Here is a 25384-nt window from a genome sequence, read left to right as displayed (position 1 = left end):
CGCCTTGGGCCATTCTACTGATCCAGACAGGGCCGTAGCTAGAAAAAAATTTCAGGAGGGGTTGAAATTTGGGGGGGGGGGGTTTAAACCTGCCTCCTAGCCTATGCTGAAGTAAAGAGCACAGCAGGGGGCAGAGCAGCCTTCAATAGCCTGCAGCTCTGCCCCTGTCAACCACCTCCACCAAGTCTGGCCTCCTTAATGAGAGCATTCAACACACACACACCCAACTTGGTTGCTTCACTACACCAGCTGTTGCTGCAAGTAATGACAGCGTGAATAAATTGTCAATATTTGCTTGAGATAGTGCTTGCAGTTCTGGAGGTACTCTTAATTTTTTGCATCTCATAGACTTAGCATGGGATTTTGGTTAACCAGTTAAAATTCATGAGTAAACCAGGTTTTTTTAAAAATCTGAAACATTTTTTTGGGGGGGGTTGAACCCCTAACCCTCCCCCCTCGCTACAGGCCTGGATCCAGACTAAAAACCAGCAACTCTGCTACAAACTGCATTATGCGTGTCTATACTGACCATATAATGCAGTTCAAACTGCATTTTTGGCAGTGTGGATCCAGCCCCGTTTAGGATTCGGAAAAATTACCTTTTGGGGCTGTAGATCCTAGAACTAACGGCCAGCTTACTTTTTCAAGCATTGTTTCTCACTTCTTAGGGTCTGGAGTAATACAATTGATTTAACTTACATTGGGACTTTTTTATATCATGCCTACTCTTTGTTTTATTTAGCTTGGGTACCCAGTGATGCATGGGTTATTTGAAAAGTACATTGTTTGTTTTTGGTTGTTAGGTAATATCAGTTTGGTCATATGTTACACTATTTTCTAGAGAAAAAAAACCCCTCAGTCTTTGCTTTTGTATTTTATGAATGCTCCAATTAGAAAATGCATAAGGATGTGGGTAAACTGCAATTCCCAAAATCATGGACCAATCCTCTACAGATTCCCAGAGCAATCACCCCCATACTTCACATTTTAAACATTCCCAAGTAGCAACCATGGGGTTTGTTCAGTAAGAGTGCATGGATGATGGAAATTTAGTCCTCTTCCCCTACAACAGTGTTTCTCAACCTTCCTAATGCCACGACCCCTTAATACAGTTCCTCGTGTTGTGGTGACCCCCAACCTTAAAATTATTTTAATTGCTACTTCAAAACTGTAATTTTGCTACTGTATTTACATTTACTGGACCAAATGTGGCACAAATACCTGGTGAGTTTGCGGGGGGGTGGGTGGGGTGGGGGGGTGTATTAATGTTGCCATTTGGGAGTTGTAGTTGATGGGATTTATAGTTCGCCTACAATCACAGAGCATTCTGAACACCAATGATGGAATTGAACTAAAGTTGGCACACAGAACTCCCATGACCAACAGAAAATACGAGAAGGTTTTGGTGGGCATTGACCTTGAGTTTTGGAGTTGTAGCTCACCTAAATCCAGAGAGCACTAAGGACTCAAACAATGATGGATCTGGACCAAACTTGGCACAGATCCTCAATATTTCCAAATGTGAACACTGGTGGAGTTTAGGAGAAATAGAGCTTGACATTTGGGAGCTGTAGTTGCTGGGATTTATAGTTCACCTACAATCAAAGAGGATTCTGAACCCCACCAATGATAGAATTGGGCCAAACTTTCTACACAGAACCCCCATGACCAACAGAAAATACTGTGTTTTCTGATGGTCTTTGGCGACCCCTCTGACACCCCTTCGTGACCCCTCCAGGGGTCCCAACCCCCAGGCTGAGAATCACTGCCCTACAATGTGATACTGATCCATTTTCTTACTGCTTCAGCATAGACACTATAAAAAAGAAGAAACAGATCAATTAAAAAATTGTCAGAAACAATAGACTGGGGTGTCCTCACTTAATAACAGCTTAGCCAAGCACTGTTCTTTGAAAAATATTGGGAGACAACAGGTTTCCCCACACTTTCTGTTAAGTAGGACTATAATTCTTGGGTGATTGGAGTGATAGGCAGTACATGGAGTGATAGACAGTACGCCTGAATACTCACTACACTGACGAAGGCTATGTAGTATTGTTTTGTCTCCATTGTTTTGTCTCATCAGTGAAGTTGATACCTTAAAGACAAATCTGTCCCATTGTATGCCTGGTATCTTTGTTGTCCTGTTTGGCTTTCTTTGTTTATTTGTGGTTTCTTCCTCCTGGATTTGTAGGGTTCTGTTGCCTGGCTTGGCTCATCGGTTTCTCCCCCAGAATCTAAATCCAGGATTGCTGGAACATTTAAAGGCAATCGCAAAAAATGGTGAGTCAGGATTATTTTCCAATCTGTGTTTTGAACATTGGGTCAAGACCTCCCTAGAACTGGTAGCAACTCAGGTTTGGATTGGGGCATCAGGAAAGGAAGAAGAAAAAGCCTGGAGAGATAGTAGATAGTAACCTTGTCCGCTTTTATTCTATTCAGAATTCTTCACATCGACATCTTATCTTCCCAACAACCTTGTGAGTTTAGTTTTGTGAGTCAACAGGTGACATTCAAAATAAAGTGGCAATTTAAACTATGGTCAAACTTTTCCAACCTGGTGCTTTCCCTTTATGGAATTGAAACTCCCATCGTTTCCATAGAGCATTTTTTGGAAATGTATGATCTTTTAGAAATCATAAGCTTTTGGAAATCCAGAAGCTTACGATGGCATTCACAACCATTTGAAAATCATAAGCTTTTGTAAAAGTATGATCTTCCAAAGAACTCGTTTGAGTAAAATCTTCTCTTGAGTGATATATGCCCACATGTACTTATGCAAGGCAATTTGGTTTTCTAGTTGTTAGAATAATTACCTGGCTGTCACTGATCTGTTAAGAACAGAGATTATTCCAATGCATAAAATATAGCAGTTCTTTAGAAGTGTTCTTTTATTTATTTATTTACTGTATTTGTATACCGCCTTTCTCAGCCAGTCGGCGACTCAAGGCGGTTTCCAACAAATCAGTACATATAAAAACATAATACAGATTAAAGCATTAAACAATATAAAACACCATGAAAGCAATAAAAACAACATCATTAGTGTCTCATTATTATCAAGCATTGTCCAGTTCCATTGTCAAATCGTTCGATTTCCTATATTAGCTACTCTGCATTTGTAAATGCCTGCTCGAACAGCCATGTTTTAACTTGCTTCCGAAATGTTAAAAGGGAGGGAGCAGATCTAATTTCCCTAGGGAAGGTGTTCCATAGCCGAGGGGCCACCACGGAGAAGGCCCTGTCTGTCGTCCCCGCCAAAAGTACTTGAGACGAAGGTGGGACCAAGAGCAGGGCCTCCCCAGACGATCTTAGAGTCCTCGATGGTTCGTAAGGGGAGATACATTCGGACAGGTAAGCTGGGCCAGAACCATTTAGGGCTTTATAAGCCAAAGCCAGCACTTTGAATTGGGCCTGGTAGCAAACCGGCAGCCAGTGGAGCTGGCGCAACAAGGGGGTTGTATGCTCCCTGAGCGCCACTCCTGTTAGCAACATGGCTGCTGTTCGTTGGACTAGTTGAAGCTTCCGGACTGTCTTCAAAGGCAACCCCACGTAGAGAGCGTTGCAGTAGTCTATACGGGATGTAACCAGAGCACGGACTACTGTGACCAAGTCAGACTTCCCAAGGTACGGGCGCAGCTGGCGCACAAAGTTTAACTGTGCAAATGCTCCCCTGGTTACCACTGAAACATGAGGTTCCAGGCTCAGCGATGAATCCAGGATCACACCCAAGTGCCCCAAAACATCTACTCTCCCATAAAATATCTTGTTTCTATATCATGCTCTCAAGAGACAAATATAAAATAGACTTTGTTAAAAGTAAAATATCTGGTTTACTCACAACCTTCATATATTTAGCATACAGATACATAACTTGTCAATCCAGTTACAGATAGGTTTTGAAGTAGTTTCTCTGTGCAGGGAACACAGGGCATCTTTCTTATGATCTTAACAGTTCAAAGTCTAAAGCGTCTCATGGAGTCTGTGCTCCAATGGAGTCAGAAGTCTAAGATGGAGTCTAAGCTTTGAGCAGTCCCAGATCTGATAATGTGATCTGCAGCCCCTCCCACAACCTCAAGAAACATAAAGAGAAAGCTGCATACCAAAACATACATATACAATCCAGTAAGCAAACATAATCATATAAGTTAGGATGATAAAAGCATCAAATCATTCGGGCGTCCCCTGGGCAACGTCCTTGCAGATGGCCAATTCTCTCACACCAGAAGCAGCTTGCAGTTTCTCAAGTCACTCCTGACATGACCAAAAACAAACAAACAAACAAACTAGTGGAGACTTGAAGAAGGTTGGATGTGGCCTGATATAATTTATGGTAGATCTTTCTAAATCCATTACACTCACATTCTCCACCTTTTGCTATAAGGATCAACATGAAGGATCTGCCACAAATTCTTAAATACATTTGCAATACATTGCAGAAGGGATCCATTGTAGTTGCCATAAGTATTGTTGAAGTTACACTTTATTCAGTAACTTCTGATTTTGTGCTTTCATTTATGACCTTCTTTGTGATTCCTTTGTCTCATGTGAATAAGTATGTTAGTCGTACTTCATTTGTTACACCAGTACAGATAGAGAGTTCGGCAGTGGGCACTGTGACTAGATAAAGCTTCTCATTTTAACCATCTGTTCTTCATTTTCTCTTTCTGTTTCACATCACTAGGAATTTTCCAGAACCTGCTGTCCTTGAATCAAAACATCATTGAGCAGAACCTCCGTGAATCTCTTCCCAAACATTGGTTCAGCAGCTCATCGTCTCCTGTGTCTTGGTGCCCAAAGGAGTACTCACAACCCCCTCTTGAGTGGCTTACTGCTTTCTGGAGCTTCCTGAGTCGCCATACACCCTCCCTGGCACCCTTCAGGGAATGCCCATTGATACCATTGACTCCTCTGCACGCTTCCGACAATGTCATCAAGCTGGCACGGCTTTTGCCTCAGTCCACCCTTCTGTTCCAGAGCCACAATGGGCATAGCTTGCCAAATGAAGTGTCTGGGATTTTGGAGGCGCTGGGATGTACCGTGATCAAGACCTGGAAACCGGACTGGTGCCACCAGCAGCTGAGAGAATATATCCTAGAACCCACACCAAGTAGTGTCCTGAAGGTTTTTGCCCATCTGGGGGTGGCATCTGTGACTAGCTGCTTGGCATTCCTTCCTGAATGGCAGATTCAGAGCCTGAGTGCTTTTCTTTCAACAGCTGCATCCCTCTCCCAAAAAGAAATTGAAGTTCTAAAGGAACTGCCCCTATTCTTCAAGATGCCTTCCCTCCTTCCACCTTCCTCACCTGGCTTGGTGCCAGCCCGAGGCTACTTGGCATTAGAAAAACACTTGGTTCCATCAGTGCCGACAGATCTGTTGACACCAGAGCCTGTGCTATTATGTCGTAGTGAAGCTGAACGCCGGCTGATCATCCAAATCCAGGGAAGCCTCCTTGATACTCCAGATCTGTGCCTGTTATGTGTCAAAGCTATGGGGAAGGGGGCATATGCCAGTCGGGCACAGGATGCCAAGAGATTCATGCTATGGGTGCTGCACAATGGGGACTCTCTCTTCAGCCAGAGTCGAGAGCTACAGGCTTTGTGCCGTGACCTTCCCTTTGTGGATTGCGAGTCGGGAGGATTGGGTCGGCCCACTGATCTCTATGATCCCCAGAACCACACTTTGCGGGCCTTATTAAGATCTTCCAAGTTCCCTGCAGGGCCTTTTCTGGAGCCAGCAGTATTACGAATACTTCGCAACCTGGGACTGAAATCTGACCTGAGCTCCATATCTCCGGCTGATGCATTATTGGCTGCAAAGGAAGTGAGTCAGCTCCAGGAGGAAGTTGTTGCTGATGCCAAATCGCAGGCACTCATCCAGGTCTGCAATGAGACCCCTCTACTGTCAAAATTGTCTTGCCGGGAACTGAAAGAGCTGCGGTCTCTGCTTTGGGTTCCTGCCATTAATTCCTCCAAACTTGTGGCAGCTGGACGCTTTTGGGCACCTGAATCACTCTGCTCAGAGCAATATGCACCTCTTGTGGGGCTGGTCATGGGGCTGACAAATGCTTTTTGCCCACAAGCTGCATCAAAATTGGGTCTGGATCACCCACCTGCGTCAGAGAAGGTGATGGAGAATCTTGTTTGCCTTACACAAGCCTACTGTCCCACCAATACCCAAGAATTAACGACAACGTTGCATAGCATCTATCGACACATGCAGCAGCACCTGAGTGATTTCAAGACACCACCTACAGTCCCTTCAGTGTGGAATGGCAGGGGCTTTTCATTGCCTGAGGAAGCAGTGCTGTCCTACCCAAATGGCTTGGACCTCAAGGACTTGATACCACAAGTGCCCCCAGAATTCCAGCAGAATAGCCGGCTCTTTGTGGCATGGGGTGTCCGTCAGTCTCCCACACCGGAAGATGTATGCCAGGCTCTTCACAACTTGGCAGATCAGATAAATGCCCAGCCACAAGGTGGCACGCAAGCAGAACTGCTCCTTGTGACCGCTGCATTAGATTGGCTCTGTGCTCAGGATCACCGTGGAGAGGGAGAAATGCCTGTCCCTGTGCGGATTCCAGAATTGGCTGGCTTTGCTCTTCGCCCTATAAGCTCAGTGCTGTACTGTGATATGGATAGGGCCAGGCTTGTCGAACTTGATGGAGACCCACCTCTTTTGGTACATGAGCTGGTCTCCTCTGCCACAGCTGCTTTTCTGGGCATAGAGATGCTGAGTAAACGGTTGTCAGGCTTAGAGCTTTTTGAAGCCTGGGGCCCTTCAGAGCCAGTTACCCTCCGGATCCGTAACATCCTTCGCGAGTACAGCCAAGATGCTGATGTTTTCCAGGAGCTCCTGCAGAACGCGGAGGATGCTGGTGCCCAGACCTGCCGCTTCTTAGTGGATGTCCGTCAGCATAATGGCACCACAGAAGGACTCCTGGACCCTGGTATGGCTGCCTGCCAGGGCCCAGCACTTTGGGCCCAGAATGATGCGCTGTTCAGCAAGGCAGATTTTACCAACATCGTCCAGCTAGGTGCTGCCACTAAGGAACGCCAGGATGATAAGATCGGCAGCTTTGGGCTGGGATTCTGCACAGTCTACCACATCACAGACATTCCCTCTCTACTCAGCGGCCATACCATGCTCATCTTTGACCCTAATGTCACCCACCTCCAGAAGCATATCCGCAGCCCTGCTAATCCAGGCATCCGGTTGACTTTGACCCCACATGTCGCTACAATGTTCCCTGAACAATTTCGACCCTTTGGAGGCATTTTTGGCTGCCGACCTGGGGAGGATTACTCGGGCACGCTCCTCCGCCTGCCCTTCCGCACTGAGCAGGAGGCAAAAGATTCTCAGATCTGCCCTGAGCCTTTTGGACCCAGACGAATCAGAGCACTGCAAGCTGGCTTCCGGGAAATGTACCAGCACCTATTGATCTTCCTGCGGAAGGTGCAGGAGGTGTCGCTAACCCACCTCCCCAGTGGTTCCAGTTCTCCAGAAAATGCCCAGCCTTTAGCCACAGTGAAGAGGGAAAAGCTTGATGGGATGGGAAACCTCAATATTGTGCGATTGACAGCAACCTGGGAATCAGAAGGTGTTACCAGCTATTACCTGCTGCACTCGTGCTCAGCTAAAGCCGAAGCCCAGGAGCTTTTTGAACAGGGAGGAAAAGAGGGGCTCCATTTTTCACCTCCAATTGCTGCTGTGGCCTTGCCTCTCTGCCCTGCCACTGCTGGTGGACGATGGGTCCCAGGTGTACATGGGTTTCAGGGCCGAGCCTTCTGCTTTCTCCCTCTTCCTATTGAAAGTGGGCTCCCGCTGCACCTCACAGCAGCCTTTGCTGTACTTAGCAATCGCAAAGGACTTTGGGATGCCACAGAGAAGGGCAAGTGGAACAGGGCACTCTTGAGGGATTCTGTGCTGGGGGCCTGGCTTGGAGCATTGTCTCAACTTCGGGACTTGTACAAAGAAGGATTATTGGAGGATTACAAGTACTACACTTTCTGGCCTGATGTCCGCAGTGCCAAGCATCCTTTCAGTGAAGCAGCCAAGGCCTTCTACCAAGCATTAATTAATGGTATTGATGGGGAGCAGCCAGTTCTGTTTTCTGATGGAAAGAAGTGGTGCCCAGCCCGGCATGCCTGTATTCTGGCTGCCGACGTTATTTGTGAGAAGCAATTGAGTCCTATAGCTGCCAGGATCTTCCCTTTACTCTTGCCAGAACCTCAGATTGCAGTGTCTCTTCCAAGTTGGGTGGAGACAAATTTTGAAGCATGTACCCAAGCAGATGTCCTCTTGCCAAACACCTACACCTGGGCAAGATTCCTCCGGGAGCTTGTTTTGCCCAACCTTGCTCAGCTAGAGGCACCTGATCGTGATGCCCTGCTTCTTCGTGCTCTGGATATGAATGATGCCACTGTGGATAAGATTCTGACCTCCCTGCCTTGCATTCCCACCACTCCCAAGGCACTGCTGAAAAATATTAAGGGACTTGTTCACCCAGGGGGCCCTGTGGCACCTCTTTACACCCCTGAAGATGGCCGTTTCCCCATGGGTGAACAGTTTGTGCAGCCACAGAGACTGTTGCGCTTGGAGCATCTTGGTATGATCAAAGATAGGGTGGCTATCGAAGAACTAATAGACAGAGCCAAAACTGTGGCTGCTTTGTGGCATCATGACCAAGAAGAGGCCTGCAAGCGAATCCGTTGTATCCTGAACCTCCTTAATAAACATGTCCAGGAAAGCTTCAACAATACAACCCAGGCTGTTTTTAGAGAAATCCCTTTTTTGCCAGCAGTATGTCCTGGTAATGTCAAGAAACTCTGCTGTCCCAGAGAAATTTACCACCACAAGCTACAAGCAGTGGTGGGCTTGACTAAGCCAGTCCTAGACAAGGAGGCTCTTGGTAAAGGTTTTAAGATCTCAAATGAACTGAAGGAATTCCTAGGATTGAATCGCCAGCCTCCAGTGGCTACAGTGCTAAAGCAATTGGAAGCCGTTTCACATTGCTCTAATGCCATGAACAGGACCATGCTAAGCACAATAGCAATGAAATGCTATGCATTTCTGGATAAAATGGTCCAGGAAAACCCTTCATGCAGGATGGAGGTATCCCAGAAGGCACTAACCTTCCCCTTTGTTCTGGTGGGCACCCATTTTGTGTCTGTGTACAAGGTGGCCTACAACCTACCTTTTGATGGTGCTCCATACCTCTTCCATCTGCCTGAGGAGTATAAACAGCATAAGCAGCTGTGGAAGTGGGTGGGACTGCAAGATGCTTTTCGCGTAGAAGACTATGCCACTGTTTTGCAAGACTTGGCCAAGAGTGCAGATGGACAGCCCCTTCCCAAAGGGCATCTGGGTCTTGTGATTCGGCTGATCACCATAGGGTTAATGGAAGCCTTGCCAGAGGGTCAAGAGCTGGACTCTTATCGGGCCCAGGGCATCTTTTTCCCAGACCAAGGCAAAGTCCTACATCCACTAACCAAGCTGCTCTTTGATGACACGCCATGGCTGCCATGTGAGAATGGGATGCTTCTCTGCCATACCATGATTCCACGAGAAATTGCTACACGGTGTGGCATCCCCACCACAAAGCGTCGCATTTTATCACGCCGGCGGATCGAGGGTCTCTCTCTCTGGGCCACAGATTTTGGAGCCAAGGAAGATCTCTGCACCCGGTTGTCCAACATCCTCCGGGACTACTCCTCCTCCCAGGATGTGCTGAAGGAGTTGCTGCAGAATGCAGATGATGCTGGTGCAAGTGTTGTCCACTTGGTTTGGGACCAGCGTCAACACCCGACAGAGCGCTCTTTTAGTGATGAATGGCATGTTCTTCAAGGCCCAGCACTTTGCATCTATAACGACCGCACCTTTGAGATGAGCGACTTGGAAGGGATCCAGCGCTTAGGCTCTGGAGGGAAAGGCAGAAGGCGGGATGCTACGGGCAAATATGGGCTGGGCTTCAATACAGTTTTCCACTTGACAGATTGTCCTGCTTTTATAACAGGTGACAGTGCTCTGTGTGTTTTCGACCCTACATTGCGCTACCTCCCTGATTCAGATGACATCTCTCCTGGTGGAAAGTACAGCCTCACTAAAGATTTCAAAGATGCCTTTTTGGATATTTATAATGCCTTTTTGCCTGATATGTTTGACCTGCAACGTGGCACGGTTTTCCGATTACCCCTGCGTACTCTTGCAAATGCAGTCACTTCCCCTATTTGGAAGACCCCTGTGTCTGAAGAAGACATGGAAAACATGATGGAGGCTCTTAAAAAAGAAGCAGACTGTCTTGTGATGTTCCTGAATCATGTTCGCTCTATTGTTTTCTCTGTGATAAGCAAGACAGGAGGAACACCAAAGGAAGTGCTGCGGGTAAAGACAGAAGGTGGTGAGCCTGAAAGGTTGGAGTACCAAGAACATCTCAAGCAGGCAGCTGCAGCAGGGAGCATGGATGAGGGCAGACCCCAAAGAGTCTTCTACAAAATGAAGGTGGAAAGTAGTTTCTCCAATGCTCCCAGCAACTGGCTGGTTGGCAGACAGATTGGTGTAGAGACCACAGACATTGTAGAGAGCACATTGCTGCCACATGGTGGTGTGGCTGCCTGTCTTAATGGACAACCACCTGGCAGGGCCTTCTGCACACTTCCTCTACCAGTGACTACAGGCCTCCCAATCCACATCAATGGGAACTTTGAGGTGGACTCATCTCGGCGTGACTTGAGGAAAGATGACGGCCAAGGCAACGCCAGCGCAGCATGGAATCGCTTGTTGCTGCGGTCCCTAGTGGCTCCTTTGTATTGCCAGCTGCTTGAGGAGCTGTGCCAGGCACTGGGGAGCACACCTTTAAAGTTTGACTCTCTAACTTCATGTAGCGAAGAGCTGGATTCCAAATATTTGTGGTATTTTCCACGTGTGACAGAGGACGTCTCCCCACCTTGGCAGGAGTTGGTGACTCGTGTTTATGAACTGGCATATGAGGAGCATCTTCCATTGGTACCGGTGTACCAGAAACAGATTAATTATGTGCATAACGTTAAAACAGAAGTAATTGTGGACTGGAGCACACCCAAACTGGGCCATCCAATTAGAGACCCCTATTTCTTGCAGCATGAGATAACTGATGATTGGCTTGAGAAGACTCTCCAGAATCTAGGCATGCAGTTAGTTCCTGCTTTTGTGCATCTGCAGGGGATCCATTCTGAATTTCTCAAGGCCAAAGTGGATGTCCTAACCCTTGATCCCCCTTCTGTCTGCCACTTCCTTAAGAATCTACCTGATCTCTCCCTGCCATGCCCCATCAAAGAAACACCCATGAAGACAACTTTCAATTGCTGTGTTCTCCTGGATTTCTGCCTTAGTGAGCTTTCTCTTGAGGATATCAGCTGCGTGGAAGGTCTCCCTTTACTGGTGACAAAGGACGATATGCTGAGGTGCTTTAGTCGAGAGGAGCCTGTGTACCAGAGTAGATTTTCCGATCTTTTCCCATATCACCAAGATCGTTTCTTTGCTCACTTCATTACAGAGGCACAGCAGTTAATAAAGATGGAATTCATGAAGAATTTTACTCTCTCTGAATCAGTGGATTACATTCAGGAGATGCTGGCACTGGATGACTGGGCCAATGACACTCAGCGCAACAATTGGCTACGTGAGATGTGGAATTTCTTTGAGACAGAGATCTATAAGTCTGAGGACGAGATGAACCAGGCATTTGCAGAGCTACTTTCCCTCTTTAAAGGCTGTGCTGTGCTCCCAGTGTGTGGCTGTAGTAGGCGCCTCGTTCCTCTTGATGGCCTTGACACCATTGTGAGGGATGATTCAAGTGAAGTTTCTAAAATCCTTTACAAGCTGGGTTTTACCATGCTAGACTCCTCCTTGCTGCCTCCAAAACTCACCATAACCTGCATCTGGCCACGTCTGTTGAAGACGAAGAGTCCTGCTGTTGTGCTGACACAACTGTCTGCTCATAGTAGCCTCTGTTGGGATAAGCTCAAATCATGGGACTTTTATACACTCTTGAACTTTCTGATCGACAATCTGAAGGAGATAGAAGGAGACCATAAGTTGCTTGGAAAGTTGAAAGCCTTGCCTGTGTTTCAGACTCATCAAGGAAAGTATGTTTCACTGACTTTATATGACAATGTGTATCGCCTGGAGTCAAAGATTTCAAAGGAGTCTAAAACCTTCAAGGAGCTTTATGAAGTAGATAGGAAGACTCTTTTCCTCTGTGACAATTGGGTCAACCGCTCTCTCAGTAAGCTCTTGGGTATTGATGTCATGAATGACTTGCAGCAATTTGTTCAGCAACTTCTGCCTCAGTTGCCCTGTCTTCCTGAAGCCCGTGTACTACAGGCAGTGAAATTACTTCTCATAATCAAGAATCATTATTCTCAAGAGTATGGGGCTAAGAAAGCAGTCATTGTGTCAAAGTTTCAGTCTATTGCCTTCATCCGGGACATGGAGAATGAGCTGCATCCTGCATCCTACTTCTATGATGAAGATGAGGTACTTTTCGAGGAGCTGGGGTTGAGCTCTCGGTTTGTACCAGGGAAATTCTATGAATCTGTGGGGCTGTCCAAATATGAGGTGAAACGATTCTTATGTGATGTGGGCTTGCAGAAGGTGATCACTGAAGAGGACTTCCTTGAGTGCGCTGCCAAAGTTGAAAGAGAAGCACGGAGGGAAGGTGCTACATCCAATAACCTTCCCAAAAGAAGAAAAGCACTTTGGAAACACCTGCTTTCCAGGTCAAATGAAACTCTGTCAGATGCCTTCCTGAATAAAGTATCCAAGATCCATTTTCTAGCATCACGGTCCATCTCTGATGATCTATGTTGCCTTCACCCACCATATGTTCCTTGCAGTGCCCCAGTGGCACCCAAAGATTCTCTCTACACTTCACGCAGCGTAGAATTGTTTTGGACTTCAGCGGTTGCTTTGCCTTGGACTGATTATATTAGAAAAGATGGAAAAGATACTCTGAAACGACTGGGGGTGTTGTGTACCCTGCCTGCCCAATTGGTCTTAGCAAATCTGAGCAATGTATGCCAGGCATCCTGTATCACTCCTGAAACCAGAGCAACCCGTGCAAAGGTCCTAAAGGAGATGTATCGATTCTTGTCTGAAGAGAAAGAAATAGATGCTGACTGCCTAAAGGGACTCCCTGTAGTACTGGTGGATAATGAAGAAATAGCTGAGGCCCAAAATGTGGTGGTCTTGTTAAAATATCCCGATGACTTCAGGCCTTATCTCTACAAACTACCTACAAAGCTAGGGAGCTATGTCGATCTATTTGAGAAATTTGGTGTTCAGACTGACCCAAGCATCTATCATTATGCTAATGTTTTGGCCCAAATTCATGAGGAGACGGCAGAACGAAAACAGCTTCAGCCCAATCTTACTAAAACCATACTGAAAGCCACTGAGCTCCTCTTCCAGCTCTTAGATGAAACAAAGAAGCCAGTGAATTTCACAGAGCTGAAAGAACTGTATCTGCCTTGTATTGATGGGAAGCTGTACCCATCAAATACCCTCGTCTTTAGTTTGTACATGTCTAACCAAGAATCTGAAGCACTGCAGAAGAATTTTCATATTCTGAAGGATTTTTCCCTTTATGACAAATGTAAGCAATGGAGACTCCTGCGCTTGCTGCCTGAGGCGTTGCGCCCCAAGAACTTATCTGACATCACTCAAGAGCAGCTGGAAGAGTCCTCTTTGAAACTGTGCCACTATGGAGAACACTGTGAGTCCCGCAGTTCCCTGAAAGAACTTCTCATTTCTCATGAGTTCCAGTGGGCCTTTGTTGCACTGCTGCAATGGCAAGACCCAGAGACCCCAGTAGAAACAGAGGAGATACAGGGTGTATGGGATAAATGCTTCTCACCAGAGCAACTAGAAGTAGTTTGTTATGAAAAGGTGTGCACCATCAGGGTGCACAACTCCCAGCCTCTGGAGGGAACCCAGCGTGACAAAGTGGCACATGCTGTGATGCTACCAAACGACAGGTGTCAAGTTTATCTTAAGCACCAGGACAGACTGGAGCAACCTAAGATTGTACATTTTGCTGACATCCTAGCCAAAGAAGTGAATAGGCTGCTGGGAGAAAGACTCCAAAGTAATGCTGTGATGACAGTCCTCATGAAGATTTTGGTTTGCCAAGAGCCACAGGAGATTGCGGAAGTGCTGAAGGACAACCAAGTACCTCTGCATCAGCCTACCTACCAATCTGCTTGGAACCTGCCGCCTGCCGGAGAGGAAATCCCCGAGGAATGGTATGACAGCTTGGAAATGAACATCGTCCATACCTTTGTGCCAGGAGATTACGTGGGTTATCTGGACTCTTCCCAGCTGAAAGAACGTTATCTTTATGCTGTGGTCCTTGAAGCCCTTGGGCTGCAGCAGAGTGGTGGTGGCCACATCCGCATGTACCGTGTTGACCTGGGACGAGGGAGGAAAGCTACTGTCAGTACCTATGACATTTATCATTTCCGAAGGAATAAGCAAGTGAATGATCTGAATAAATCTTTGGTCCTTGCAGAAAATTGCCCCAGTGCTGGCAGCACTGCAAGCCTAGATGCAGATAGTTTTTGGTACCAACGTCCGCTGAGTGAGGTGAAGAAAGAAGTGGATGCCCATCTAGCTGAAATTTGGTGTCTGTCGGTGGAAGAGAAGAAGAAGGCTGTCAGAAGGCTCTATCTTTGCTATCACCCAGACAAAAATGTAGGTCAGGAGGAGTTAGCCAATGAAATCTTCAAATACCTCAAGGAAAAGATCCAGGAAATGGAGAACAAGTATAAGCCCGGTGGTAGTAATTCCAATAAGAAAAACTTCTCTCAGTGTTGGTCTGAATGGAATGAGCAAGCTCATAGGCATCACCGCAGCCGCCAGGAGTTCACCAAGCAGAGATGGGGCAAAGGAGGAGGAAGAAGAGGAGGAGGAGGAGGAGGAGGAGGAGGAGGTGGAGATTACAACTATAACTTCTGGTCATTCCATCAGAGTCAATCAAAATATCAATCAAGACGCCTCTGTGGGGAAGAAGCCAAGCGCTGGCTACGGCAAGCAGAGTGTGATCTGAAGGCAGCGGCTGGAGTTGCTGGGAATGGCAGTACTGAATGGCTGCTATACATGACATACCGGGCAGTGGAGAAAGCCCTGACAGCAGTTGTGTACAGCGAGGGAGGAAAATTTGACAAGAGCCAGTCTCTTGCCATGCTGGCTAATAAGGTGGCATCCTGGGGTGATGAGTTGGAAGAGCTCCCTGACCAGATCGATGAGCTTCGGGATCATGGTGTGGATGACAAGACAACCCAGTATCCCAGCTATCACGATTTGCCCACCATTCCCAATGAGGCCTTCGAGGCATGCAAAGAGAAGGATGTGTTGCTGTCAGCTCGCAAAATCCTGAACACCGTGAAGAAGTGGCTTGGCCAGTAATGAGACATGAGGATCCTTGCTTTAAAAGACTCAGGCTGAGAGTGGCAGATTAACGTAGCAGTATTTGTCACAAAAACCCAAGGACAAAACTTTGCTAACCTGGAATTATATTTAACTCTTTGTTCTTTCTGGACTATTGAGGATTTGACATTCCCCCTCAAAGCTTTTCTTTTTAAATAGGTAAATAGGGTCTTGTTGGAGCATGCTTTTCCTAAGATGGAAAAGCATATGCAGTCACTGAACCTCTCAAAAACTCTTGATCCGTGCTAATTTTAGCATTTTGAGGAAATGCATATTAGAACAAAATGCTGGCTATGGAGGGAGCAGTCAGTTACAACAGTAAAAGTGGGACTAGATCATTCTTGAGAACAGACACGGAGTCTGTACTGCATGTAAACAATGAGGCTAGTTACACTTTTCTGTTGTTGAAGCCACAGGGTACAAAGGGAAATGAGCACTATACTAAACTGAGACAGTGACTCCCTGAAGATAATTACACTTCTGTCTTATTTTGTATTCATTTTGTCCATAATTTGTTCAGGTTGTTGGTCCTCAACCCCACATTTCGCAGCTGATATATTTAACCAGATCATCATAACGTTGCCTCTTAGTCTTTGATCCAAATATGGATTCTGTTCCCTGTGTCTGAACTGTACTTGTTCACTCTACTTACCCTGCATAAGAGTTTGATCTTCCTTTTGTATGTGTAATAAATACCAAAAGACCTATCTTTCCACAAGGCTTTTCAAAATGTTGTTCGAGTATGTGCAGAGATTACGGCTGGGGTTTCCTTTCGGACTTTCATCTTTAAAGTTAATTGATATGAATTTAAAAAATTAACTGGAAACACCAGCAGCAAGCACTATTTCAAAGTGTACATATCTAGAGCCAGATGATCCGTGATGCAATTGCTCCAAGCCCCCAATGTCTTTGGGGTGGGGTGGGTGGGGGTATGTTGCTTGCTTCCTTTTCCTCCCTAGTCATTTATTGAATCTAAATGAGCAAATAGTAGATCATAAGCAGAATATGATCCAGCAGTGCGATGCTTCAGCAAAGAAGGCACATAATGTTTGGCTTGCATTAACAGACATCGTTTCCAAGAAAAGAAAGTAATCGCCACACTATGTTTTGTGTCAATCAGGCTGCATTTGGAGTACTGCATTTAGGTGTCTCATTTTAAGAAGTATATAGAGTGGGTGCAAAACAGAGCAGCAAGGCTGATAAGAATCACAAAACTGGAAGAGACCCCATTCTGCAATGCAGGAACACACAAAGCACTCTTGACAGATGACCATCTAGGCTCTGCTTAAAAACTTCTAAAGAAATAGACTGCCATAATCCAAGGTATCATTTTCCACTGTCAAACTGCTCTTCCTTGTCAGCAAACTACCTAATGTTGAGCAAAACATGTGAGGAAAGATTGAGAAATCTGGGCATGTTCAGCACTGTAAAGAAGACCAGGGATGTAACCTGAATGCACTCTAAGCATTTAAAGGGCTGTAATTTATTTTGCCTTAAGACAGTGGTTCTCAAGCTTCATAATGCCATGACCACTAAATACGGTTCCTCATGTGGTGGTGACCCCCAACTATAAAATTATTTTCTTTGCTACTTCGTAACTAGTTTTGCTACTGTTATTAATCGTAATGTAAATATCTGATATGAAGGATGTATTTTTTTTCACTGGACCAAATTTGGCGCAAATACCCGATCCGCTGGAATTTGAATACTGGTGAGGTTGGGGATGGATTGATTTTGTCATTTGGGAGTTGTAGTTGCTGGGATTTATAGTTCACCTACAATCAAAGAGCATTCTGAACTCCACTAACGATGGAATTGAACCAAACTTAGGACACAGAACTCCCATGACCAACAGAAAATACTGGAAGGTTTGGTGGGCACTGACCTTGAGTTTTGGAATTGCAGTTCACTTACATCCAGAGAGTACTGTGGACTCAAACAATGATCGATCTGGGCCAAACTTAGCACACATACCCAATATACCCAAATGTGAGCAGTGGTAGAGTTTGGAAAAAATAGACCTTGACTTTTGGGAGTTGTAGTTGCTGTGATTTATAGTTCACCTACAGTCAAAGAGCAAACTTCCCACACAGAACCCCCCCATGACCAACAGAAAATACTGTGTTTTCTGATGGTCATTGGTGACCCCTCTGACACCCCCTTGCAACCCTCCCCCCCGGGTCCTAACCCCTAAGATGAGAAACACTGCCTTAAGAGCAGTTATAGGAGTGCATTCTGTTTCCTTTTCTCCTTTCTTTTTTTTTTCTTCCCTTTCTCTCTTTTGTTTCTTCTAAATCTTTTCCTTTCCTTTTTCATTTTCCATTCACCTTCCCTTTCTTCTTTCTTTTCCCGTTTTGATTCAGCACAGCTGGTAAATCACCAGCAGCAGCAATAAGATCTACCAACTGAAAGGTTGCCAGTTTGAAGCCCGGGTTGGGGTGAGCACCCGACTGTCAGCCCAGCTCACTGTTTACCTAAGCAGTTAGAAAACAGCTTAGAGCTGTAAGTAGAGAAATTGGGTATCACTAAAAAGTGGGGGAGGTATTTTACGACATTATAAAAAAAAAGAAAAAGACCAAAAGGAAGGAGGAAGTCCTGATGGTTCTTCATCAAAGAGGATAGAGTGACAGCACCCCCTGTGGCTGGATTTGAGCACAACTTCCTAAGGTGCCGAAAGCTGGACGTGGACACAAAATACCTCCTTTCTGTCTGTTCTGACCTGTCTGTTCAAATGGCATTGAATGTTTGCTGTGTATGTGTACTGTGATCCACCCTGGGGAGATAGGGCAGAATATAAATAAAGTGTTATTTATTATTATTTCCATTCTCCTTTTCCTATTCTTGTCTCCTTTTCTTTTCCCTTTCTCCTTCCTTTCTCTTTTCCCTTCTCCTTTCTTTTCTCTCTCTTCCCTTTCTCCTTCCCTTTTGTTTCTCCTGGATTTTATTTCCTTTTCCCTTCACCTTCTCTTCTTTCTTTCCCCCTTTTGATTCATTTCCATTCTCTTTTCCTATTCCCGTATCCTTTTCTTTTTTTCTTTCCCTTTTTCCTTTCTTTTCTTTAGTTCTTCGTTTTCTTTCCTTTTCCCCTCGCCTTCTTGCTTCTCTTTAATTTTCTTTCCTTTTCCCTTCTTTCCTTTTTTTCTTCCCTTTCTCCCTCCCTTTTGTTTCTCCTTAATTTTCTTTCCTTTTCCCTTCTTCTTTCCTTTCTTTTTTCTTCCCTTTCTCCTTCTCTTTTGTTTCTCCTTAATTTTCTTTCCTTTTCCCTTCCCCTTCCCTTATTTCTTTTCCCCTTTTGATTCATTTCCATTCTCCTTTCCTATTCCTGTATCCTTTTCTTTTTTTATTTCCCTTTCCTTCCTTTAGTTCTTCCCTTTCCCCCTCGCCTCCTTGCTTCTCCTTAATTTCCTTTCCTTTTCCCTTCTCCTTTCCTTTCTTTTTCCGTTCCCTTTCCTTTCTTCCCTTTTTGCCCACAACAAAAATGGCGCCACGGAGAGGCTCCCGCCCTTCCCTTGCGCGCCCACAGTAAAGATGGCGGGACCAGGCTTTTTTCCCCCTCCCGCTTCCTTGCCCAGAGTAAAGATGGCGGGAGAGGAGGCTACTGGCGCCCCTCCCTCCTCCTTGCCCGCAGAAAAGATGGAGGCCGGCTGGGGCTGGTTCTGGGGTGACCTGTTGTTAACTTCCCCGGGGGGCCGAGCGGAGGGCGGAGGGCGCCTCCAGTCGCCAGAGAGGCCGGCATCCGGGTCTCCCGGGGGGGTGGGACAGGCCCGGGACCCCCTTTTCCCCCTCCAATGGCGAGACCCAGGCCAAGTTGTGAGTATCAAGGAGGGGGCGTGGGGGGGGGGGGGTCTTCCAGTGGGAGAAGGACAGCCTGGGGGGAGGCTTCCCCGATCCCTGCGCCTTTTCCTCAAGTGTAACGTGTGAACGCCAAGAGATGCGTGTCAGGGGCTCAGAAAAGGGGGGGGGGTCATTAGAAAGCATCCAGTTCATCTCCTCATTAGGACTTAAGTGGTAGGATCACTTAGTTGTCCTTTGCCCCATTGATTCAACACACTCGGGGTGCGTCCACATTTTGGAGTTAACGCAGTTTGTCACCGCTTTAAACCGCCATGGCTCAGTGCTATGGAATCATGGAAGGTGTAGTTTTAGAAAGCCTTGAGGCTTCCTTGGTTCCTCAACAAACTACAACTCCCAGGTTTCTATTGCAAACTTGGGCCCTCCAGGTGTTTGGACTCCATCTCCCACAATTCCCAGCAGTGTAATGTGCTGCCTCCTCGGAGCATGATGGGGACTAGGTTCTTGTGGGTTTTTTCGGGCTATATGGCCATGTTCTAGAGCAGTGGTTCTCAACCTGGGGTGCATCCACATTGTGGAGTTAACGCAGTTTGTCACCGCTTTAAACCGCCATGGCTCAATGCTATGGAATCATGGAAGGTGTAGTTTTAGAAAGCCTTGAGGCTCCCTTGATTCCCCAACAAACTACAACTTCCTGGTTTCTAATGCAAACTTGGGCCCTCCAGGTGTTTTGGACTCCAACTCCCACAATTCCTAGCAGCACGATGGGGACTAGGTTCTTGTGGGTTTTTTCCGGGCTATATGGCCATGTTCTAGAGCAGTGGTTCTCAACCTGGGGTCCCCAGATGTTTTTGGCCTACAACTCCCAGAAATCCTAACAGCTGGTAAACTAGCTGGGATTTCTGGGAGTTGTAGGCCAAAAACATCTGGGGACCCAAGTTGAGAACCACTGTCTCTAGAGGCATTTTCTCCTGACGTTTCGCCTGCATCTATGGCAAGCATCCTCAGAGGTAGTGAGGTCTGTTGGAAGTAGGAAAATGGGTTTATATATCTGCAGAATGACCAGGGTGGGACAAAGGACTCTTGTCTGCTGGAGCTAGGTGGGAATGTTTCAACTGACAGTGCCTGGGGCAATCTTTTGTTGAGAGGTGTTGATCTAATCCCATTTTCCTACTTCCAAAAGACCTCACTACCTCTGAGGATGCTTGCCATAGATGCCGGCGAAATGTCAGGAGAAAATGCCTCTAGAACATGGCCATATAGCCTGAAAAAAACCCACAAGAGCCTAGTGATTCCAGCCATGAAAGCCTTCAACAATACAATAATGGGGACTCCTTCTCTGGGAGTTTTTAAGCAAAGCCTAAATGGCCATCTGTCAGGAGGGCTTGGATTGGGTGTTCCTGCATGGCAGAAGGGGTTTGGTCTATGTGGCCCTTGTTGTCTCTTCCAACTCAATGATTCTGCAATTCTCTTATTCTGTGTGTGTATGTGTACACACATGCGTGACTGCATTTCTGTGTACGAACCCACACGATCTGTTCAATCATCTGGAGAGGCTCTGCTCACGCCCCCACCTCCTTCGCAGGCGCGATTGGTGGGGACGAGGGAGAGGGCCTTCTCGGTGGTGGCCCCCGACTCTGGAATGCACTTCCCAGGGACATCAGACATGCCCCATCTCTGGCAGTCTTTAGGAGGAACCTGAAAATGTGGTTGTTCCAGTGTGCCTTCCTAGAATAAGGAAAACTCTCAGCAATATACCTTCAAAATGTACTTTACTACAGATTTAGGATTGACTGCTTTCCCTCATCTCTGAAAATCCTATCCCAATTATGTCCTGCCTTGATCACGTCAGCATATTTTAACCTATTACATTTGGCCCAGCCATTGGTTTAAATGCTTATATGTCACTTTTGATTGTTTATTGCTTATTTTTGTGATTTATATGATTTGTATTTTATTGAGTGTTTTATTGATGTTTGTTTATTGATGTATTTTGGGCTCGGCCTCATGTAAGCCGCACCAAGTCCCTTGGGGAGATGGTAGCGGGGTACAAATAAAGATGATGATGATGATTATTATTATTATTATTATTACAGGGGTGTATATGTGTATGGGAGGAGAGGAGTCATACTGAGGAGTTGGACTCTTCCTCTTTGGGGACTCTATGCAGCTCTCTGACTTGATGCATGACAGGCAGGATTATTTTTAATATATGTGTGTTACGGCAACAATTTTTGTGCTTATATTGTTTGTTAACAACAACAACAACAACAACAACAATAATAATAAGGTGGTCCCAGTGGTGATCGGCATACTGGGTGCAGCGCCTAAAGACCGTGGCCTGCACTTAAACACAATCAGCACTGACAAGATTACCATCTGCCAGCTGCAAAAGGCCACCGTACTGGGATCTGCACGCATTATTCGCCGATACATCACACAGTCCTAGACACTTGGGAAGTGTCCGATGTGTGATCCAATACAACAGCCAGTAGAGTGTCTGCTGTGGACTCCTCTTGTTGTGTAAAAAAGTTTGTCCCGTGACATTAAGTCCAGTCGTGTCTGACTCTGGGGTGTGATGCTCATCTCCATTTCTAAGCCGAAGAGCCGGTGTTGTCCATAGACACCTCCAAGGTCATGTGGCCGGCACGACTGCAGGGAGCGCTGTTACGTACATATTATGTTGTGTACATAATAATAAACTTTATTTATAGCCCACCACCATCTCTCCAAAGGGGACTCTGAGCGGTTTACATGAGGCCAAGCCCAGTGATACATTATAGCAACATAAAATATAAACATCTCAATAAATTAAAATCAATCAATCAAGTATAATAAACAGTACAAAATAATCACCTCTCAACAAATAATCATCTAATCACCTCTCAACAAAAGTTTGCTCTAGGCACTGTCAGGCCATTATATGCTAATCAAGGTGGTCAGTTTAAACATTCATACCTAGCTCCAGCAGACAAGAGTCCTTTGTCTCACCCTGGTCATTCCACAGATACATAAACCCTTTTTTCCTAGTTCCAACAGACCTCACTCCGGCCATGAAAGCCTTCGGCAATACTTAGTACAAAATAACATAATGGAAAATAAAACACAGTGGACGGGCCAAATGCACGACATAAAATGATAAAACACTGGATGAGATAGTAATGAAAAGGTACATTTGTGTGGCGGAGGGGGGGGGGGTAAACAACACAATCTTATGTTTATGTTGTTTACTCTATGTATTAATGACTTTACTTGGAAACCGCTCTTGAGTCCCCTCGGGGGGATGGAGCGGATTATAAATAAAGTTTTATTTTTATATTATTACTAGCCATCCCCTGCCACGCGTTGCTGTGGCCCACATGGGGGTTCTGTGTGGGAGGTTTGGCCCAATTCTATCGTTGGTGGGGTTCAGAATGCTCTGTGATTGTAGGTGAACTATAAATCCCAGCAACTACAACTCCCAAATGTCAAGATTCTATTTTCCCCAAACTCCACCAGTGTTCACATTTGGGCATATTGAGTATTCTTGTAGAGTTTGGTCCAGATCCATCATTGTTTGAGTCCACAGTGATCTTTGGATGTAGGTGAACTACAACTCCAAAACCAAAGGAGACTGCCCACCAAACCCTTCCAGTATTTTCTGTTGGTCATGGGAGAACTGTGTGCCAAGTTTTGTTCAATTCCATTGTTGGTGGGGTTCAGAATGTTCCTTGATTGTAGGTGAACCATAAATCCCAGCAACTACAACTCCCAAATGACAAAATCAATTTTTCTTAGTGAAGGACATACATTGGGTTGTTAGATGTCTTGTGTCCAAATTTGGTGTCAATTCGTCCAGTAATTTTTGAGTTCTTTTCATCCCACAAACAAACATTACATTTTTATTTATATAGATGCATCTATTCTTTTTTGCTCTCTAGAAGCAGTCTTGCATAGATGGAGACTTGTGGTGAAGTGTGGCCAGAAGGCCAGCACTCCCTTGATGCTTCAGCTGCTGTTCACACTACCACAAGAACCATGGAAAGGTGTGCAGTTCTCTTCTCAGACGTGGAAGATGACCCATCTCTCCTGACAGACAATGGGATGGGCGCCCGGGCCCCCTTCCACTGCTCTGAGTGTGACAAAAGTTTCCGCTATCGCTCAGACTTGCGCCGACATTTCGCCCGGCACACGGAGCTGAAGCCTTTCCAGTGCCCGCACTGCGTCAAGAGCTTTAAGCATTCCTTCAACCTGGTGAACCATATACGGAGCCACACCGGGGAGCGCCCTTACCGCTGCACCATGTGCCCCAAAGGTTTCCGGGACTCGACGGGGCTCCTCCACCACCAAGTGGTGCACACCGGGGAGAAGCCGTACTGCTGCCCCGTCTGTGAGCTCCGCTTCTCCTCCCGAAGCAGTTTAGGCCGCCATCTCAAAAGGCAACACCGCACTTCTGCCGCAGCCGCAATCCCTCAGGCGCCCGTGCCCCGCTGCCTGTCTTGTGGCAAAGAGCAGAGCCCTCTGGGCCACCTCTGCAGTGCTGGCCGAGGACGGGCCACTCCCTTCGGATGCGGGGCCTGCGGGCGGCACTTTCAGTTGGCGTCGGAGCTGCGTCGCCATTGGCTGGCCCATACCGACATCAAGCCCTTCAAATGCCCAGAGTGTGAGAAGGACTTCAATGCTGCCTCCCTGTTGGAGCGCCACAAACTCACCCACGTAAAGGGCAAGCCACCGCCATGCCCAGTTTGCTCCGAAAAAGTTCAGCAGAATGACACGGTGCTAGAATCACCGAGTTTGGAAGCAGAGCCAAAAGGAGAGCGGAAGGAGGGGAAAGACCCGCAGCACAGCAGAGGCTGCCCGACCTGCCAGCCTCCAGACGCCCGCCCCCAAGAGACTCTGTACCAGTGCGACTGCGGGACCTTTTTCGCCAATGGCAACACCCTGGCTGCTCACTTGACCGCCCATGGAGGGGAGCCCTCTTTCACGTGCGGCATTTGCAGTCAACCCTTTGCGAACTTGCAGATCCTGGAGGAGCACCAGCTCAGCCACGCCGTCTCTGCTTCGTCGATGCCGGGGCCAGGCAGCGAGTTGGAGCGCCACCTTTTGCCCCAGCTGGACCTTCGGACATTCCCCTCTCGGCCCGGAAAGAAGCTTTACAAATGCAGCGAGTGTGAGAAATACTTCCGCAGCCCCCGGGATCTGGACCGCCACGTTTTGGTGCACACCGGGGAGAAGCCCTACCAGTGCACCGAATGCGGCAAATTCTTCCGGCACGAGTGCTACTTAAAGCGGCACCGCCTGCTCCACAGCGGCGACCGCCCTTTCAAATGCTCCGTCTGCCACAAAGGCTTCATCACCTTGAGCAACCTCTCTCGCCACGTCAAGCTGCACCGTGGCATTGATTAACAAGAGGAACCCTCATCTCTGGGTTGTTGGTTTTTTTCGAGCTATATGGCCATGTTCTAGAGGCATTCTCGCCTGACGTTTCGCCTGCATCTGTGGCAAGCATCCTCAGAAGTAGTGAAGGAACCTCACTACTTCTGAGGATGCTTGCCATAGATGCAGGCGAAACGTCAGGAGAGAATGCCTCTAGAACATGGCCATATAGCCCCAACAAAACCTACAACAACCCAGTGATTCCGGCAATTGAAGCCTTCGACAATACACCCCCATCTCTGCCTAATTAGAGCCCCCATCAGCACAGTTTTCCTCTACCTCCAACCTGCAACGGCAGCGGAAGTGATCGGTTTCACTGGAAACGTCAGTCTGGCGAACGTGATTGAACTTTGCTCGTCCTTTACCCTTTCCCTGGTCTGTTACTATAGGGCAAGGACTTGCCGTATTGAAATGAATGGAGAAAACAAGTATTATTGTTGTTATTTACTATTGCTCCACTACTGTTAAATAGAGTATGTTGCACATGCTTGGCAGTTATAACCTCTTGGGGCAGCAATGAAGGCGTGCTTAGATCAGAAATTGAGATTTTTTTAGATTCTTAATATCCAAAGGCACAGTGATCCCATTCCTCTAAAATTTACCCCTTGGTCAAAGCTGCTGCTTCTGTAGTTACTTGAGAATGGTGCTAAGACGATTTTGTCAGTGCTCAGTGGTTCCTAGATTGGGAGGTGGCTCTTCTAGTTCTCATACA

General features: G+C 46.6%; 2 protein-coding genes across 2 annotated transcripts in view; both read left to right on the top strand.

Annotated features, from left to right (window-relative positions):
- The window catches only part of LOC132777821 (sacsin-like), a 34270-nt gene extending 18098 nt beyond the window's left edge, over positions 1–16172 (top strand). The window contains exons 7-8 of the mRNA XM_060780297.2: positions 2195–2283; positions 4685–16172. Coding sequence (XP_060636280.2) covers positions 2195–2283; positions 4685–15444 — 10849 coding nt within the window. The 3' untranslated portion in view covers positions 15445–16172. The remainder of the gene's footprint in view (positions 1–2194; positions 2284–4684) is intronic.
- A 2724-nt stretch (positions 16173–18896) lies between these two features.
- Positions 18897–25103, top strand: FIZ1 (FLT3 interacting zinc finger 1). Its single transcript, XM_060780306.2, has 2 exons — positions 18897–19275; positions 23178–25103. The coding sequence occupies exon 2, from the start codon at positions 23194–23196 to the stop codon at positions 24640–24642; it is 1449 nt and encodes a 482-aa protein (XP_060636289.2). The 5' UTR covers positions 18897–19275; positions 23178–23193; the 3' UTR covers positions 24643–25103.
- Positions 25104–25384: the final 281 nt, after the last annotated feature.

The sequence above is a fragment of the Anolis sagrei genome, chromosome 6, assembly GCF_037176765.1.
Source record: "Anolis sagrei isolate rAnoSag1 chromosome 6, rAnoSag1.mat, whole genome shotgun sequence".
Classification (NCBI taxonomy): Eukaryota; Metazoa; Chordata; class Lepidosauria; order Squamata; family Dactyloidae; genus Anolis; species Anolis sagrei.
Note: the sequence above shows the minus strand (reverse complement) of the source record. Positions and strands in the feature narration are given on the sequence as shown.